The sequence below is a fragment of the Oncorhynchus tshawytscha genome, unplaced genomic scaffold (assembly GCF_018296145.1).
Source record: "Oncorhynchus tshawytscha isolate Ot180627B unplaced genomic scaffold, Otsh_v2.0 Un_scaffold_4_pilon_pilon, whole genome shotgun sequence".
Lineage (NCBI taxonomy): Eukaryota > Metazoa > Chordata > Actinopteri > Salmoniformes > Salmonidae > Oncorhynchus > Oncorhynchus tshawytscha.
The window spans coordinates 2,158,252-2,179,169 of NW_024609834.1; the positions used below are offsets into that span (position 1 = coordinate 2,158,252).

Sequence of the window (20,918 nt, forward strand, 5' to 3'; positions counted from 1 at the left end):
TCTGTTTTTTGAATTGTTTGCGTTTTTGTGTAAATGAATTAAAGTTCCATTTGAGTGGCGCCCCTTGTATATGCCAACACATTCTTCCCAGAGAGAGTTGAGAGCTGGCCTCTCTTCAACACTTCTCTTACAGCCACTCGTTAACAGGCTGGACCCCTTACAATCCCTTCTGAGAGCACCATGTGTGCGTGAGCGTGCGTGCGTGCGATGAAGCGTATGAGCGAGTGAGTCAGAGAGAGAGAGCAGAGAGAGAAAGAGAGAAAGAAAGGGTGAGAGTGAGTTTTTAAAACATCAGTTTTACCACGCTCTTTAATAGACCTGAGGGATGGGGTTACGTTTTATTCTTCTGTAAGGCTGCCTTGTAAAGCCTGTCTCGGCTCCTGTCGGGGCTTATGTTGCTAATGATACGCTGCTGCCACCATGTGGCCATAACCATCCCTTCCACCCCAAAACCCCACTCTTCGGTGTTCTCGTCTCTATAGCAACCAACTAGCTCGTAACCCGGGGCAGGCGAGAGCTTGGCAATAAGGCAAATACCGCAGCTCAACAGTGAGGTGAAGTGACGCTTGAGCAAATCCGACATGAACACCATCTTCTCAAGGTAGTTGCCCTCGTTACATGCATATATGGTTTAATGTACCACTATTACTTGGTAACACCTTTAATAAACCATAGTACTGTAGCAGGAAAAGCTAGCATGGACCAGACGGCTCTACATAGTCAACATCTAGCCAATCGGTTGATTCTTCATTTGATGCTGTACTAGTTCTATAGCTAACCATGTCATGTTTCACTATATACTGCCTTTCCACGATTATGTGTGGAAACCACGGCTAAAGTGGTAAGTGGGCCTAGATTATGTATGGAGAAGATTGCGCATTGGGAATACTTTATCTCATATGTGTGCGCCTTTGGAAACACACCTGTCTCACAGATATAATAATGCTAAAGGGATGTGTACTGCTATTTGGCTCATCTAGCGTTTATCACAAACACGATCCTAAAACTTCCTGGAGGTCTATAGTTAGCTGAAACCCCTAACCCGTCATAACTCTTCATCTTTTGTCCAGAGACAGACAGATAAAGAGCATGGAGCTGACAGTGAGCCATGCTGAGAAGTACCTGGGTCAGTTCTGCAGCCTGCTGGCCTCTTACACCTGGAAGACAGGCAAGCTGAGGGACCAGGCTGACATGCTGGTCAGACAGCTCAATGACTTCTCGAATACTGAGGACCCAGAGCTCCGTACCTGTCTGAAGAACCTGGCTGAAGACCTGGCCATGGTGCAGGACTACCGCCAGGCTGAGGTGAGGGGTGAGAGGTCAGGGGCTGTTGGGGAGTAGTGAACTACATATAGGCTAGTTCAACTAGTAATATAACTTCATTTTGCAGTAGCTTTGTGGTAGTTGAACTAAATTCAATTCTTGGTAGGGTTTTCAGTAGTTCATAACTGTTTTTTGCCATTTAGTGGTATAGCTAACTACTGGAATTACACTACGTTTTTTGCCAAATTAAATAAAATATGGCTAAAGTAGGCAATAATTTTGTTTTAGTTTTTGACAAGATTTTTTGTGTATAGGCTTAATTACACATTCTGTTAATCTGACTCCAGAGTGGTCTGTTATTGATTTGATTTGATTTTTATTGCAATTTGTAATCTATGACATTTCAGATTTAGATATGATAATTTCTAACAAAGTAGTTTGGATGTAGTGAACTACTTTTTCAAAGAAACGTTAGGTAATTAAACTTCTTAAGGGTAGCTTTAGTGTAGTTTAACTTCCTCCAGTGTGAAGTAATTGGTAGCTTGGTAAACTATATTTGTAGAGTAGCTTCCCCGATGCTGGTATTAGTGGTAGAGGACGTGGCCATGGTGCATCTACTAGGTTAGTGTAAGGGTTAATGAAACATCATAACAGTAAATAAAGGCATTATGGGAGTTCCTCAGTACTGTATATAGTGGGCAAAGACTGTGTTGGTTTCGAGCCATTTTTACCCAGCAAAAACACAACAATTTGTTCTCACACCTTGAAATACTGTTGTTTTGAAGATGAAAGTCTGTTTACTGTGTCTACCCCTGACAGGTAGAGAGGCTGGAGATCAAAGTCATCACTCCCCTCAAAGCCTACGGTGATATTGTTGAAAACAAGAGAGTAAGTCTTCATACATGGAAACGAACACACTGTAGATTTCATACAGTAATTACCAGACAAAATACAGATTCCTCCCTCACACACACACGCACACACACACACACACGCACACGCACACTATCTTTGTCTCTTTCTCTCACTCTCTGTCTCTGTCTCATTGTCACTTCACACACTCTTCACAGCATCTCATGGCAGAACAATGGCAGTGAATGAATAGGCAGTCTCTTCTGAGACAGTGTGTTTGAAGCTTCATGGACTGGACATATCTCTGACATACAGGCGGATCTGAAGAGGTTCAATGCTGATCGGGACAGAGCGCTGAAAGAGCTGCAGAAACTGGAGACTCCAACAGAAGAATCCCTCTGATAGACAAAGAATTGTATCCTTTCTCCCAGTCTATTCATATCTGCATATAACTCTACAAGAGTGGCAGAATTCCAGCATGATTATAGTATTTACATCAACAATCCTTATGTCAAGACACAGTATTGAAAAATACGACGTATTGCCTGTGACAAACAATTGTTTGTCAGCCATATTTACTCTATGAGTGGTGCTTTGAGTGACAGGTTCAGATCAGCTAACCTGGTCTCTGAGAGGTTTTAGAAATGTAGATGTTCTGTTCTAGTCATGCTTCAATACCTTATCCAATGTTTTCAGTCACAGGTAACAGGATTTCTCTGGAACCTTCCACTGTCACATCAACAACACCTTCAACACTGCAACGATGCAGATATCTGACCATTGATGAGGTAGCTGTCATTACATTTTGTTTTATATATCTCTTCCAAGCTTCTAGTACAGTTGTAGTATTCCTTTGCTGTTTGGTTTTCAGGCAGAGGTGAATGCTCAGAAGGCGACCAACATCGCTCACCGCAGCACTAGACAACTGGAGGAGACCATCAGTGACTTCCAGAGACAGAAACTGGAGGACATCAAGGTTGGTCTTCAACCACAACACACACATAAACACAACACACACACACAAGCACACATACAAACACAGACACATGCACGCACACACATGAACACACGAACACACACACAAATATACACAAATAAACCAGAACATACACAAACACACATGAAAACACACGAACACACACACACTCACTCACTCGCACGTGTTCCAGTCATACTCAGGCATGTCCATCCTCTTACAGTGACAATAATACTAGGTCTTCTTCCAGAGGATCTTCACAGACTTCATCACAGTGGAGATGGTGTTCCATGCCAAGGCTCTTGAGGTCTACACACACACCTTCCAGAACCTGGACAGCATGGACATAGACAAGGACCTGGAGGTTAGACACACACACCTTCTAGAACCTGGACAGCATGGACATAGACAAAGACCTGGAGATTAGACACACACACCTTCCAGAACCTAGACAGCATGGACATAGACAAAGACCTGGAGGTTAGACACACACACACCTTCCAGAACCTGGACAGCATGACTGAGAGGTGAGAGTTCCAGGTATGGGGCTACAGGGCTGATCATCTCCCCGGTCTCAACAGCTGTTCACTGGGAGGATCAGGGTGTCTGACGGCCCTCTGGACAACCAGACCTTGCTGCCCTCCTCTATGGCCCACCAGCCTAGTCCCACCCTGGGCTCCAGCCTCAAACACACTGCTGAATCAGCCAAGAAGGTAAGATTGCATCTGCTGCTAGCATTACAGACAAAAAAATAGACCCCCACAACAATGAATGAAAGAGAGAAACATACACTGATAAGGCTAACAGTCATTACTGTCCTTGTACAGACAGGTATATTTAGTTTCCTTTACAAGACTGTCCCAAGTCTTTAACCCATCTCCTGTTTACAGTCCCGTAGCAGCATCCTACAGCGCCAGAGGGGTGTAGAGGAGGAGGAGGAGGATGAAGAGGAGGAGGATGAGTCAGAGATAGAGGCTCAGCAGAGCAGGCAATCCTACGCCTCTCAATACGCCCAAATACTCAGACAGAAGAACTGATAGATTGGGGGTACACACAAAAATGCACCCACAAAGACACACACACACACAAACAGAGAGAGAAAGACACTGCGTCTCTTCACACACATGTACACACACATTCAGATATCCGTATAGATCTGCTGACAGATGAGAATATGTAGTCAGTGTCTGTTGTCAGGTAAAGTCAATACTCAGGGTATGTACCGTACTGCAATAGATCTATTGATGACTGTGCAGATGTGTTCCTATACAGGGTTTGCAGTAAGTTGTTCTGCAAATAATTATTTGTCAATGGAGGCATTTGGCACTTAAGACAGACTGCAATCATTTGTAATCAGTCATATCTGAGGTAAAGCTGAGGAGTGGTAATGTTTTCACATTTTATAATTAAAAACAAATCGATGTTCTGTAATGGTTGTTATTTCCGTTGTGTTGGAATGGGAAGATGAAAAATACAGTATATTCCTAGATATAAATGTAAACATATCAAATAAATTGACCCATTTGCATTAAACCTGAACGAGAACTCTCATCATCATCTTGTTTCCATGGAAATGAACTCATTGGTAATAGCCTACTGACTTCCATTGACTGTGAAACAATATTGCTTCCTCAGATGACTGCAATAACAGCTTGGCAGTGGGATCACACTCTACAAGCCCAATGAAGGATTACAGCTGTGCACACTGCAGCTAAACCACTGACATGCTAGATAGGATAACACTGTTTGGCTTTCACCAATGGGTTTCTTTATCACACTCAGGCATTCTGTTCAGGCTGTTGAGTTTGTCATAAAGCATGGCCCAGGTTCATTTCCCTCTGTGCTGACTGAGATTGACTCTCTCACAGGAGTTATACGCTTGAAGGGGGGTGAATACAGTTGGAAGCAACCAATCATTGGGCTTGGTTGGATGACAGACATTAATGCTTGAGATATCAATGCCGCCTGGGTAGTTTGCCTGTGGAATCAGTTTAGAGAGCTGCAGTTGTGAAAGAGCAGCTGTTTGGTGATGTTGAGGTTATTCACTGTAAGCTAAAGGGTCAAACAGGAAGTGGGGGAGAAGACATGGTTTTTCCATTTGCAGATGTTCAGTACAGTAACTCAGAGTCTCTGTTTCACAACAGTGTGACAGAGCAGCATGCCAGGTCAATAAGCTCAGGGTGAAACCTCCCCTTATCCCCCCAGAAATATCTGATGCAATACTCAAACGCAAACACTCAAACACACATGAGGACAGGGCAGAGGCATCACCTGCACCTCCTCGTGAGCTTTGTGCATCTTGGGCATCACTGAGATGCACACACTCTATCATATTCTTTGGAGGAAATTGGCATCACGAAGCACATTGATGCCACTGTTGCAATATTACTACAGAAGTAAGCATCTGTGTCTGGACACAGCATACTCGCCACTTATCAAGTACATAGTCATGCTGTCACAGCAACTTCAATTATTACTGCCACTGACAGCACTCTGCTATACCTCAGAACAGTTATCAGATGTAAAATTCGTAAAGATCAAAGATCTGCAGTTACCACCATTAACACTCACTGTTCTAAGATCAGTGGTACTCTGCAAAGAGCTAGACCAAGGCTGTGGTGTTCTGTCACTCTCTGCACCATGATATATCTGGAGCCCCCGTCTGCCAGTCTGTTAGCCCGTCTTAGCCTCTGGGCTCAGGTGCTGGGTGTGATTACAGAGATATCCTCCTGGCTGATCTGTCTGTTCCCTCCCTAGGGCAGGCCAGCTGAAATAACACTGCACACAGACTACGCTATAGCCATCCTGAATCCCCATGAAGACACCGGAGCCAGAACCAGAAGCTCAGCATTCATCTCTAGCCAAAGACCATTCCCAAGTACTTCTAGCTCACATATGAGTTTCTAGGGACTAAATATTGTATTTTGTGAATTTGACAAGGCTATGCATATAAGTAATATCATGCACATAATACTCTCACTGGCTAGAAGTGTAGCATTACACGTGCTATTTAAAATGTGCAGGCTGTATCCCATCTGCTCCTTATGATGGAGAGGTGACACATACACACATACATAACCAGATAGTTTGAGAGCTAAGCTGCCAGCATGACCCTCCCTTGACCCTCTTACTGAATATAGATTCATAGATATGGAGGAGGTTACCGTAGCAACGGTGACATTCATTTAGCGAGAGAGGGAGATTATCTGTGTGTGTTCGCGTGTGCGTGGCGTTCATGTATGACCTGAGTGTGTATGTGTCTTGGTATCAAAGATGTGACACCCCTGTGGCCATTAGAGATGCACCTGGGGACCTCTGGGGTTCAGTCACCACAGTGAGAGGGAGAGAGTGCAATCACAGTGCTCTGATTGTAAAAGACACCTACCTGCCTGTGGACGTCTGTGTGATCTCTCCATGTAGTGTGAATATCGGAGGACTAACCATCATCTTTAGCAGGTAAGGTGTCTCTGCAGCATTGCTATTATGGTCATCATGGCCTACTGTTCACTGCCTCTCAATTTTTTAAATATAGTTTTTTATTTAACTAGGCAAGTCAGTGAAGAACAAATTCTTATTTTCAATGACAGCCTAGGAACAGTGGGGGGGCAGAACGACAGAATTTCACCTTGTCAGCTCAGGGATTTGATCTTGCAACCTTTTGGTTACTAGGCCAACGCTCTAACCACTAGGCTACCTGCCAATCAAGGACAAATGAGCAGAGAACTGTTTACCAAAAATAAATACATAAATAGGTTTTACAGTATGCTTGGTAAGTGCTCATATACCAGGGAAACTGACCAGGGAAACTACAGTGATCTGGTGGCTCAGGTGTTGTACAGTAAGTGTGAAGTTGGATGTGTGATGTGGTCAGGGACATAGACCTATCTCTATGGTGATGTCACCACCGTTCACAGCCTTCCCCACATGCCTTGTTAAATTTGGAGAGAACAGAGAGCAGATGGAGCCACAGTAGGCAGGGGGAAAGAGAGGAGAGAGGGGCAGAAAGAGAGAGAGAGAGAGAGAGAGAGAGGGGGTGGAAGAGAGAGGGGGGAGGGAGAGAGAGAGGGGGAGGGAGGGAGAGCAGGGGAGAGAGAGAGGAGAGGGAGAGAGAGAGAGGGGCAGAAAGAGAGAGAGAGAGAGAGGGGGGCGGAAAGAGAGAGAGAGAGAGAGAGGGGGCGGAAAGAGAGAGAGAGAGGGAGGGAGGGAGAGAGAGAGAGGGCCGGAGGGAGAGAGAGAAGTGGAGGGAGAGAGAGAGCGGTGTTTCTGTTCTGTGTCTCTTCTCTTCTGTACAACATCTGCTGTGGTGAACAGGTGTTGCAGAGCTCCAGCTCCCCAGGCACCGCTCTGCTGTCTGATGGCCCAGCAGGGGAACACCTACAGAGGCTTTTATTGGTTGTCCTCCACCACCCTCCCCTTCTCCCTCTACTCTCTCTCTCTACTCTCCCTCTCGCACTTTCCCCTCTTTCAGTCTTTCTTTCTCTTACCTCCTCTCACTCCCTCTACTCTCTGTCTTCTCTCTCTCTCTCTTGCACTTTCCCCTCTTTCAGTCTCTTTCTCTTACCTCCTCTCACCCCCTCTACTCTCTCTCTTCTCTCTCTCTCTCTTGCACTTTCCCCTCTTTCAGTCTCTTTCTCTTACCTCCTCTCACCCCCTCTCTCTCTCTCTCTCTCTCTCTCTCCCTCTTGCACTTTCCCCTCTTTCAGTCTTTCTTTCTCTTACCTCCTCTCACCCCCCCTCTCTCTCTCTCTCTCTCTCCCTCTTTCCCCTCTTTCAGTCTCTTTCTCTTACCTCCTCTCACCCCCTCCCTCTCTCTCTCTCTCTCTACTCCCTCTCCCACTTTCCCCTCTTTCAGTCTCTTTCTCTTACCTCCTCTCACCCCCTCTACTCTCTCTCTCTACTCTCCCACTTTCCCCTCTTTCAGTCTCTTTCTTTCTCTTACCTCCTCTCACCCCCTCTACTCTCTGTCTTCTCTCTCTCTCTCTTGCACTTTCCCCTCTTTCAGTCTCTTTCTCTTACCTCCTCTCACCCCCTCCTCTCTCTCTCTCTCTCTCTGCACTTTCTCTCTCTCTCTCTTGCACTTTCCCCTCTTTCAGTCTTTCTTTCTCTTACCTCCTCTCACCCCCTCTCTCTCTCTCTCTCTCTCTCTCTCTTGCACTTTCCCCTCTTTCAGTCTCTTTCTCTTACCTCCTCTCACCCCCCCCCTCTCTCTCTCTCTCTTCTTTCTCTCTCTCTTGCACCTTCCCCTCTTTCAGTCTTTCTTTCTCTTACCTCCTCTCACCCCCTCTACTCTCTCTCTCTCTCTCTCTCTCTCTCTTGCACTTTCCCCTCTTTCAGTCTCTTTCTCTTACCTCCTCTCACCCCCCCTCTACTCTCTCTCTCTCTCTCTCTCTCTCTTGCACTTTCCCCTCTTTCAGTCTCTTTCTCTTACCTCCTCTCACCCCCCCCTCTCTCTCCCTCTCTCTCTCTCTCTCTCTCTTGCACTTTCCCCTCTTTCAGTCTTTCTTTCTCTTACCTCCTCTCACCCCCTCTACTCTCTCTCTTCTCTCTCTCTCTCTTGCACTTTCCCCTCTTTCAGTCTCTTTCTCTTACCTCCTCTCACCCCTCTAGTCTCTCTCTCTCCTCTCTCTCTCTCTCTTGCACTTTCCCCTCTTTCAGTCTCTTTCTCTTACCTCCTCTCACCCCCTCTACTCTCTCTCTCTCTCTCTCTCTTGCACTTTCCCCTCTTTCAGTCTCTTTCTCTTACCTCCTCTCACCCCCCCTCTACTCTCTCTCTCTCTCTCTCTCTCTTGCACTTTCCCCTCTTTCAGTCTTTCTTTCTCTTACCTCCTCTCACCCCCTCTACTCTCTCTCTCTCTCTCTCTCTCTTGCACTTTCCCCTCTTTCAGTCTTTCTTTCTCTTACCTCCTCTCACCCCCTCTCTCTCTCTCTCTCTCTCTCTTTCCCCTCTTTCAGTCTCTTGCACCTTCCCCTCTTTCAGTCTTTCTTTCTCTTACCTCCTCTCACCCCCTCTACCTCCTCTCTCTCTCTCTCTCTCTCTCTTGCACCTTCCCCTCTTTCAGTCTTTCTTTCTCTTACCTCCTCTCACCCCCTCTCTCTCTTCTCTCTCTCTCTTCTCTCTTGCACTTTCTCCCTCTTTCAGTCTCTTTCTCTTACCTCTCTCTCACCCCTCTCTCTCTTACCTCCTCTCTCTACTCTCCTCTCTCTTGCACTTTCCCCTCTTTCAGTCTTTCTTTCTCTTACCTCCTCTCACCCCCTCTACTCTCTCTCTCTCTCTCTCTCTCTCTTTTCTCTCTCTCTCTTGCACCTTCCCCTCTTTCAGTCTTTCTTTCTCTTACCTCCTCTCACCCCCTCTACTCTCTCTCTCTCTTCTCTCTCTCTCTCTAGTCTCTCTCTCTTGCACCTTCCCCTCTTTCAGTCTTTCTTTCTCTTACCTCCTTCCACCCCCTCTACTCGCTCTCTCTTGCACTTCCCCTCTTTCAGCCTCTTTCTCTTACCTCCTCTACTCTCTCTCTTGCACCTTCCCCTCTTTCAGTCTTTCTTTCACCTCCTCTCACCCCCTCTTGTTTTCTCACCTTTATTTGTGGTGGGGAAAAAGAGAGGTTCAGAGAAGACATTTAGAGGCAGTGATGCTGTGTCTGATGACTGAGCCCAAGAGACCAGGGCTCTCGCCTGCTCCTCTCTCCCACTCTCAGGCACACATTCCTGGCTATAATGTTCTCCAATCCACTGACTGCTTAAGCATCTGAGACCCAACATACATTGCCACACTGGTGTGACATACAGTGCCTTCAGAAAGTATTCACACCCCTTCACTTTTTCCACATTTTGTTGTGTTACATTCTGAATTTAAAATGGATTAAATTGAGATTTTTGGGGTCACTAATCTGCACACAATACCTCATTGTCAAAGTGGAATTATGTTTTTTGCAATTTTTACAAATGAATAAAGTTGAAATGACTTGAGTTAATAAGTATTCAACCCCTTTCTTATGCAAGCCTAAATAAGTTCAGGAGTAAAATGTGCTTAACAAGTCACGTAATAAGTTGCATGGACTCGCTCTGTGTGCAATAGTGTTTAACATGATTTTGAATGACTACCTCATCTCTGATAGAGTGAAAAGAAGGACGGCTGTACAGAAGAAAAAATATTCCAAAACATGCATCCAGTTTGCAAAAAGACACTAAAGTAACTGCAAAAAAACGTGGCAAAGCTTTTTGTGCTGAATACAAAGTGTTATGTTTGGGAGCAAATCTAATACAACACATTACTGAGTACCACTCTCCATGTTTTCAAGCATAGTGGTGGCTGTAAACTTGTAATCGTTAACTGTTTTTTTAAGGATATAAATTAGTTTTTTCCAACTGCTTACACACGTTTTCAAAACTGTCTCCTTTTTTTCAAATCTCTACACACAATTTCCAAAACTGCACACAAAATGCAAAATGCCTCACATCTCCTTCAAAATGACATAAACATGTCAGAATGAAGCATTTGCATCAAATGGCAAACACTGCTTTCATAAGAGTACATTTTTGGATATACCATGTAAACACGGTTGTTCTAAATCTAAAGCTCTTTGGTCTTTCATAGGCTTATATCTACATTTCAATACAATGTTCTACAGTGAAAGTAATCTGCTGAGAGGGGTAACAAGTACACTGTAAACACCAATGTAATGTAGAAACAGAAAATATTTATTAGGCCAAACATTACTGTTGTATACAGTAGCATACAACAAAACCATAAACATATGTAAACCAAAAGTATATTCTTTAGAATACAGTAAAGAACACAATTGTGTGTGTGGGGTCCGGGGGGCAGTCCAGGAATTAGTAGGGGGAGGGGGGGAATCACCAGTGCTAAGCTACCCTTCATCTCTTCTCCGGCCTGGGTCTGGCCACAATACTTCGTCCACATCACAAGATACGTTTTCTCTTGCCAAACATGGAGGGAAGTATCTCCTAGCATGGCGTATCCAACCCTGGACAGAGGCAACCTCTATGTCCCCACATGGAGGGAAGTATCTCCTAGCATGGCGTATCCAACCTGGACAGAGGCAACCTCTATGTCCCCACATGGAGGGAAGTATCTCCTAGCATGGCGTATCCAACCTTGGACAGAGGCAACCTCTATGTCCCCACATGGAGGGAAGTATCTCCTAGCATGGCGTATCCAACCTTAGACAGAGGCAACCTCTATGTCCCCACATGGAGGGAAGTATCTCCTAGCATGGTGTATCCAACCCTGGACAGAGGCAACCTCTATGTCCCCACATGGAGGGAAGTATCTCCTAGCATGGCGTATCCAACCCTGGACAGAGGCAACCTCTATGTCCCCACATGGAGGGAAGTATCTCCTAGCATGGCGTATCCAACCTTGGACAGAGGCAACCTCTATGTCCCCACATGGAGGGAAGTATCTCCTAGCATGGCGTATCCAACCCTGGACAGAGGCAACCTCTATGTCCCCACATGGAGGGAAGTATCTCCTAGCATGGCGTATCCAACCCTGGACAGAGGCAACCTCTATGTCCCCACATGCGTCCTCCATTGCCTGGAGAAGCGGCATGCGGGCATAGGGTTGACGATCATACACTTTCCAGTGCCAGGCAGAGAACAATTCCTCTATGGGATTTAGAAAAGGTGAATATGGGGGTAGGTACAAAACTATACAAAATTGTGGATGGATGGCAAACCAGTTTTGGACCAGAACAGCCCAGTGAAAACTAATATTGGCCCATAAAACCACAAATCTATCAGGCTCCTGATCTGGATAAGGGACAAGCATTGTGTAAATTGCATCCAGAAAAGTGAGCATATGGCCGGTGTTGTACGGACCCAGTGTGGCATTGTGATGGAGGACCCCGTTTTGAGTGATGGCAGCACACATAGTTATATTACCCCCACGCTGTCCAGGGACATTGGTAATTGCCCTCTGTCCTATTACATTTCTTCCGCGGCGCCTGGTTTTGGTGAGGTTGAAGCCAACCTCGTCCACATAAATAAATTCATGGCGAATTACATGGGCATCCAGCTCCAATACTCTCTGTAACAGACAAAAGGATATACAGATGAGTAAATATGGTATGTCTGAAGAACTGGAAGTAGTGTTGCATACATACAGTGCTTGTTCTTCATGATGCTCTCTGCGCTTTTAACAGACCTCTGAGACTATCACAGTGCAGGTGCATTTATACGGAGACATGATTACACACAGGTGGATTGTATTTATCATCATTAGTCATTTAGGTCAACATTGGATCATTCAGAGATCCTCACTGAACTTCTGGAGAGAGTTTGCTGCACTTAAAGTAAAGGGGCTGAATAATCTTGCACGCCCAATTTAAGTTTTTGATTTGTCAAAAAAGTTTGAAATATCCAATAAATGTCATTCCACTTCATGATTGTGTCCCACTTGTTGATTCTTCACAAAAAAATACAGTTTTATATCTTTATGTTTGAAGCCTGAAATGTGGCAAAAGGTCGCAAAGTTCAAGGGGGCCGAATACTTTCGCAAGGCACTGTACCTCTACAAAGTCATGTCGCATATTCTTGACTCTGTCAGAGTATCTCTCAAATGGCACCTTGTAAAGTTGTTTCATCGTCACTCGGTGCCGTTGGAGGATGCGTTGTATGGTAGACAGGCTTACAGCATTGATGTTGTTAAGTATGGTGTCATTATTCAAGATATGCTCTCTTATCTCTCAAATCCTAATTGCATTGTTGGCCAAAACCTTACTTATAATTGCAGTCTCTTGTACATCTGTAAACAAGCGTCCTCGTCCTCCATGAGGTCTTTGCCTTTCCACTCTGTACAGAATTCAAACACAGTATGTGTTCAGCATAGGAACTGTAAACAATGTACAACAAATGTAGTATAGCATGATAACCAACCTCATTCAATGCAGTGCAGTAAATGGATGGCTTAGAGTTACAAATGTTTATGCAATACTATGCAGTCATATGTATTTTACAGTACATTACTATAATGCTAAAATAGCCATTAGATCGTTGCATACCTGTTCTCCCAGTCCAGCCTCTCTCATGGTCAAACCGTGGTTGATCACATGATCAACAAGTGTTGCCCTAATCTCATCAGAGATGGCTCTCCTTCTCTTCTTTGCCCTCGTCCTCTTCTTCGTCTTTCTCTCCCCCCTCTCCTCTTGCTCTCTGTCCATTGTTGGCATCCATTGTTCAAAACAGGTACTCTGACCTTTGACCTATTTATAGGCCTATACTACAGTAAAGCTGTGATTGGTTAGTGATCAGTTAAGCTATTAGTGTTTGCACATGTGAGGAGTGTGTGTGTGACCCGGTGAATAAGTGTAGCATTTTGATTGGTTGTGTTTGGAAAAGGAAAGCAAGTCACTTCCTGTTAGATTTTTGTGTTTTAGGTAGAGAATTGTGTGTAGTGTTTTGAAAAAAGTGTTTTATGCAATTGGCAACTGAGTCAAAGGCTGAGAAATAGCTTGTAACGGTTTTCATATAGTGAAGGAGAGTCGGACCAAACTGCAGCGTGTCGATTGCGATCCATGTTTATTTAAACAAACGTAAACACGACTAAACACGAACACTACAAACAATAAACGAAACGAAAACCGAAAACAGCCTATACTTGTGTCAACTAACATCAAACAAGAACATCAAGACACTCAGGACAATCACCCACGACAAACTCAAAGAATATGGCTGCCTAAATATGGTTCCCAATCAGAGACAACGATAAGCACCTGCCTCTGATTGAGAACCACTCCAGACAGCCATAGACCTTGCTAGACAACCCACTAAGCTACAATCCCAATACCACCACCAAAACCCCAAGACAAACACACCACAATTACAAAACCCCATGCCACACCCTGGCCTGACCAAATACATAAAGATAAACACAAAATACTTTGACCAGGGCGTGACAGAACCCCCTAAGGTGCGGACTCCCGAACGCACCTCAAAACAATAGGGAGGGTCCGGGTGGGCGTCTGTCCATGGTGGCGGCTCCGGCGCGGGACGTGGACCCCACTCCTTTAATGTCTTAGTCCCCTCTCCCTTCGTCCCTGGATAGTCCACCCTCGCCGCCGACCATGGCCTAGTAGTCCTCACCCAGAACCCCACTGGACTGAGGAGCAGATCGGGACTGAAGGAAGCTCGGGAGTGAGGCAGCTCGGGAGTGAGAGAAAGCTCGGGAGTGAGAGAAAGCTCGGGAGTGAGAGAAAGCTCGGGAGTGAGAGAAAGCTCGGGAGTGAGAGAAAGCTCGGGAGTGAGAGAAAGCTCGAGAGTGAGAGAAAGCTCGGGAGTGAGAGGAAGCTCGGGAGTGAGAGGAAGCTCAGGAGTGAGAGGAAGCTCAGGAGTGAGAGGAAGCTCAGGAGTGAGAGGAAGCTCAGGCAGGCAGATAGATCTACCAGCTCCTGGCTGGCTGGTGGTTTCAGCAGATCCTGGCTGACTGGCAGATCCTGGCTGACTGGCAGATCTGGAAGAGTCTGGTTGACTGGCAGATCTGGAAGAGTCTGGTTGACTGGAAGAGTCAGGTTGACTGGCAGATCTGGAAGAGTCAGGTTGACTGGCAGATCTGGAAGAGTCAGGTTGACTGGCAGATCTGGAAGAGTCTGGCTGACTGGCAGATCTGGAAGAGTCTGGCTGACTGGCAGATCTGGAAGAGTCTGGCTGACTGGCAGATCTGGCGGCGCTGGGCAGACTGGCGGCGCTGGGCAGACTGACGACGCTGGGCAGACTGACGACGCTGGGCAGACTGGCGGTGCTGGGCCGACTGGCGATGCTGGGCCGACTGTCGGCGCTGGGCAGACTGGCGACGCTGGGCAGACTGGGGGCACTGGCGGCGCTGGGCAGACTGGCGGCACTAGCTGCTCCATATAGGCTGACAGCTCTGGCGGCTTCTTACAGACTGACCGCTCTGGCGGCTCCGTGCTGACTGGCAGCTCCTTGCAGACTGGCAGCTCCTTACAGACTGACAGCTCCGTGCAGACTGACAGCTCCTGCAGACTGGCAGACTGGCAGCTCCATGCAGACTGGCAGCTCCATGCAGACTGGCTGCTCCATGCAGACTGGCTGCTCCATGCAGAGACTGACAGCTGGCAGCTCGGGCTGCTTCATGTAGACTGACAGCTCTGGCTGCTCCATGCGGACTGACAGCTCTGGCTGCTCCATGTAGACTGACAGCTCTGGCTGCTTCATGCAGACTGGCAGCTCTGGCTGCTCCATGCAGACTGACAGCTCTGACTGCTCCATGCAGACTGACAGCTCTGGCTGCTTCATGCAGACTGGCAGCTCTGGCTGCGCTGAACAGGCGGGAGACTCCTGCAGCGCTGTGTCGGAGGAAGGCTCTGGCTGCGCTGAACAGGCGGGAGACTCCGGCAGCGCTGGAGATGAGGAAAGCTCTAACAGCGCTAGATAGGCGGGAGACTCCGGCAGCGCAGGAGAGGAGAAAGGCTCCGACAGCGCTGGAGAGGCGAGGCGCACTGTAGGCCTGATGCGTGGTGCTGGTACTGGTGGTACTGGACCGAGGACACGCACAGGAAGCCTGGTGCGGGGAGCTGCTACCGGAGGGCTGGGGTGTGGAGGTGGTACTGGATAGACCGGACCGTGCAGGCGCACTGGAGCTCTTGAGCACCGAGCCTGCCCAACCTTACCTGGCTCGATGCCCACTCTAGCCCGGCCGATAGGAGGAGCTGGAATAACACCGGGCTGTGCACTGGAGACACCCGCTCCACAGCATAACACGGTGCCTGCCCAGTCTCTCCAGCCCCCGGTAAGCACAGGGAGTTTGCGCAGGTCTCCTACCTGGCATAGCCATACTCCCTGTGAGCCCCCCCCCAAGAAATTTTTGGGTCTGACTCTCGGGCTTCCGTCCGCGCCGCCGTGCTTGCTTCGCCAACCTCATTCTCTGATAACTCTCCGCGCACTGCTCCATCGAATCCCAGGCGGGCTCCGGCACTCTCCCTGGGTCGACCGCCCACCTGTCTATCTCCTCCCAAGAAGTATAGTCCATACTGTACTCCTCTTTGGGCTGCTCCTGTTGCCTCCTCTCCTGCTGCACCTGTTGCCTCTCCTGCTGCTCCTGCCTGTTGACACGCTGCTTGGTCCGTTGGTGGTGGGTGATTCTGTAACGGTTTTCATATAGTGAAGGAGAGTCGGACCAAACTGCAGCGTGTCGATTGCGATCCATGTTTATTTAAACAAACGTAAACACGACTAAACACGAACACTACAAACAATAAACGAAACGAAAACCGAAAACAGCCTATACTTGTGTGAACTAACATCAAACAAGAACATCAAGACACTCAGGACAATCACCCACGACAAACTCAAAGAATATGGCTGCCTAAATATGGTTCCCAATCAGAGACAACGATAAGCACCTGCCTCTGATTGAGAACCACTCCAGACAGCCATAGACCTTGCTAGACAACCCACTAAGCTACAATCCCAATACCACCACCAAAACCCCAAGACAAACACACCACAATTACAAAAACCCCATGCCACACCCTGGCCTGACCAAATACATAAAGATAAACACAAAATACTTTGACCAGGGCGTGACATAGCTTATGGTTTGGGATATTTGGTGTGTAGTTTTGCATTTTGAGTGAGAGGTTTCAAAAATCGTGTGACATGAAAAGATTTTGTGTGTAAGCAGTTGGAAAAAACTGTAAACGGAATGGCACTAAGCAAAGGCTATGTCCTAGAGGAAAACCGGGTTCAGTCAAGACTTATACATGTCTAGCAATGATTGACAACCAATTTGATAGAGCTTGAAGAATTCTGAAAATAATAATGTGCAAATATTGTAGAAACCAAGTGTGGAAAGCTCTTACAGACTTACCCAGAAAGACTCACAGCTGTAGTCGCTGTTAAAGGTGATTCTAAGATGTATTGACTCAGGGGTGTGAATACTTATTTAAATAGAATATGTATGTATTTCATTTTTAAATACATTTGCTACAATTTCAACAACAACAAAAAATGACTTTGTCATTATGGGCTGTAGATGGGTGACAAAAACATGTATTAATCTGTCTTGAATTCAGGCTTCAACACAACAACATGTGGAATAAGTCAAGGGGTATAAATACTTTCTGAAGGCATTATATGGACACGGTGAAATATGCTATCATTCTCAGGCTAACAAGAGTCATCCACAGGAGGTTGCTGGCACTTTAATTGGGGAGAACGGGCTCGTGGTAATGGCTGGAGGGGAATCAGTTCAACGGTATCAGACACATGGTTTCTATATGTTTGATGCCATTCCATTTGCTCCATTACAGCCATTATTATGAGCCATCCTCCCCTGGAGTCATCACAGGAACCTACGAAGGAAAGGATCTACATCCGAATGACATTTGACACATTAAAAACAAAGAAGTTTAAGTTGTTTGCCATTCTTATACTGTATATTTGGTTTGTCTTTGAATCAGGTCCACAACATCTACTAGCCATTCAACTTGAACCCCAGTGAAAGGAGTGGATTGTGAATAAACTGATTTTACCAGGAGAGGGCAGCAGTGAGTGAACATCAGCATGCTAACCCTGGAGAATATTGTGACACACAGGCATGAACTTGCACTCACACACACCTAAAACAACAGAGAGCCTCAGACCACTGAGTCGCTCTTTCCCTTTTAATAGATCACATGCTTTACCTGAACAGATGGCATCAGGTTAACCATCTGAATAGGCAGCAGTACCCTCGGTCACATCAGAGTTAATGGACACACACACACACACGCACACGCACACACGGGAGTGTGTGCCAGTTGTGAGGTATGTGTTAAGATCCCCTCTTTTTAAATCTTATGAATGAATCATGCAGACTGGCTGTGATATGTGCAGCAGAGCTGTGTGTGGGCCACAGGCCAGAACACCACTGGTCACACTCACACTGCACGTGACCCAATCTGTGTGATAGGAGAGGGGAGAGAGGGAGGGAGAGATAGAGAGGGAGACAGAGAATGATAGAAATGTGGGTGACAAACAGGGGGGGGGCAGAACAGGGAAGAGAGGAGGGGGGGGTATCGAGAGAAGAGATGGAGAGGTGTATTGTATATCTGCAGCCAGGTCGTGATACAAGTCAGTATTCACCATCCATGTTTGAGGACATCGGGAGATGATGTTGAAACCGGTCACTAGGGGCAACAGTGAGCGCTGTTACCTTCAAGTAGGTTTCGGGTTTGCTAGGGCATTGTGGAATAGTAAAGCCCCCTTTACTGGCTCAAATAGCCAATCAATCAGCCTGTTACTAACCCTTAGTAAACTTCTGGAAAAAATTGTGTTTGACCAGATACAATGCTATTTCACAGTAAACAAATTGACAACAGAATTTCAGCATGCTTATAGGAAAGGACACTCAACAAGCACAGCATTTATACAAATGACTGATGATTGGCTGAGAGAAATTGATGATAAAATGATTGTGGGGGCTGTCTTGGTAGATTTCAGTGCAGCTTTTAACATTATCGATCATAGTCTGCTGCTGGGAAAACGTATGTGTTATGGCTTTACACACCCTGCTATAATGTGGATAAAGAGTTACTTGTCTAACAGAACACAGAGGGTGTTCTTTAATGGACGTCTCTCAAATATAATCCAATTAGAATCAGGAATTCTCCAGGGTAGCTGTTTAGGCCCCTTGCTTTTTTCTATTTTTACTAACGACATGCCACTGACTTTGAGTAAAGCCAGAGTGTCTATGTAAGCGGATGACTCAACACTATACACGTCAGCTACTACAGTGACTGAAATGACTGCAACATTCAACAAAGAGCTGCAGTTAGTTTCAGAGTGGGTGGCAAGGAATAAGTTAGCCCTAAATATTTCTAAAACTAAAAGCATTGTATTTGGAACAAAACCCTAAACCTTAACTAAATCTTGTAATAAATCATGTGTACACTGAGCAGGTTGAGATGACTAAACTGCTTGGAGTAACCCTAGATTGTAAACTGTCATGGTCAAAACATATTGATGCAGGAGTAGCTAAGATGGGGAGAAGTCTGTCCATAATAAAGCGATGCTCTGACTTCTTAACAACACTGTCAACCAGGCAGGTCCTACAGGCCCTAGTTTTGTCGCACCTTGACAACTGTTCAGTCGCGTGGTCAGGTGCAACAAAAAAGGAAAATTGGCTCAGAACAGGGCAGCACGGCTGGCCTTTGGATGTACACAGAGAGCTAATATTAATAATATGCATGTCAATCTCTCCTCGCTGAAAGTGGAGGAGAGATTGACTTCATTACTACTTTTATTTATAAGTATTGACATGTTGAATGACAGGCAGGCACCGAGCTGTCTGTCTAAACTACTGGCACACAGCTCGGACACCCATGCATACCCCACAAGACATGCCACAAGAGGTCTCTTCACAGTCCCCAAGTCCAGAACAGACTATGGGAGGCACAGTACTACAAAGAGCCATGACTACATGGAACTCTATTCCACATCAAGTAACTGACGCAGGCAGTAAAATTAGATTTCAAAAACAGATAAAAAAACACCTTATGGAACAGCGGGGACTGGGAAGCAACACAAAACATTGGCACAGACACATGCATACACACACACACACACACACACACACACACACACACACACACGATAACATACGCACTATACGTACACATGGATTTAGTACTGTAGATATGTGGTAGTGGTGGAGTAGGGGCCTGAGGGCACACAGTGTGTTGTGAAATCTGTCAATGTATTGTAATGTTTTATAAACTGCCTTCATTTTGCTGGACCCCAGGAAGAGTAGCTACTGCTTTTGCGGATCCATAATAAATACAAATACAAACTGTTCTGAGTGCTCTGGACCTCAAGGCAACATGGCTCTCACATATCACTGCCTTCCAGCATAGGAGTGATACCAATAACACATGCAAACACACAAACACACACACACACACACACAATGCAATGAAATGCATGCATACACACGCACACACACGTGCGCACCGTTCAAACATTCTCACACGCTAAGTCACAGTAATTTCCATGTTCTTCACGCACTGTTAGTGATCAGCGCATGATGAATAATTTCATGAGCATCAAGATGGAGGAGGGAATAAAGATGAGTGTCCGTGGTGACAGCAGTCACGTTTTGCTGAGTCACTCACGCCTCATGCCCCAGACATCAGATGGGGGAGTGCACTGGAGATTATGTCATCAACAAGATCTAGACTAAAGCAGACGTCTCAGACTCACACGCACACTCACACGTGCCTCACACACTCACACACACGTGCGCACACACAAACACCACAGGAGACGTATAGTGTCACACCAGATGGTGTGCTCTGTTACAGTATGCAGAATACGGCAGGCAACGCCAACACAGCAAGCAGATAACTGCAGAGAACTGGAACACAGCAGAGCCCAATGCCTAGTCTGCAACATCAGCACAGAGAGGGAGAGCAAGGTTATCTGTGTGATCTGTTATACTCACACACTCAGACAAACATGGTCACACTGTCTCACCTTCACACCAACACACACCTATGCCTTGACCTTAGTGACATTTCATCACTGCACAGCAACTGAGGAGTCAGAGTAACACACCAAAAAACATGATGATGAGCTGTTGTTGTTGTACACTTTCAAATCAAATCAAATCAACCAAATCAAATTTTATTTGTCACTTGTGCCGAATACAACAGGTGTAGATTGTGAAAGGATTTCTTACAAGCCCTTAACCAACAATGCAGTTCAAGAAATAGAGTTAAGAAAATATTTACTAAATAAACTAAGTAACTAAGTAAAAAATTAAATAACAATAACAAGGCTACCGGTACTGAGTCAATGTGCAGTGATACAGGTT

At 46.0% G+C, this 20,918-nt stretch overlaps 1 protein-coding gene across 1 annotated transcript; it reads left to right on the top strand.

The window, feature by feature from the left end:
- Positions 1–264: 264 nt before the first annotated feature.
- Positions 265–4,619, top strand: LOC112249256 (CBY1-interacting BAR domain-containing protein 2-like). The gene is given in 10 exon segments (XM_024419054.2): positions 265–601; positions 1,071–1,305; positions 2,083–2,151; positions 2,431–2,492; positions 2,494–2,530; positions 2,812–2,817; positions 2,987–3,091; positions 3,342–3,455; positions 3,673–3,804; positions 3,982–4,619. Coding segments are annotated over 10 exon segments (927 nt in total). The 5' UTR covers positions 265–581; the 3' UTR covers positions 4,129–4,619.
- The last annotated feature ends 16,299 nt before the right edge of the window (positions 4,620–20,918 follow it).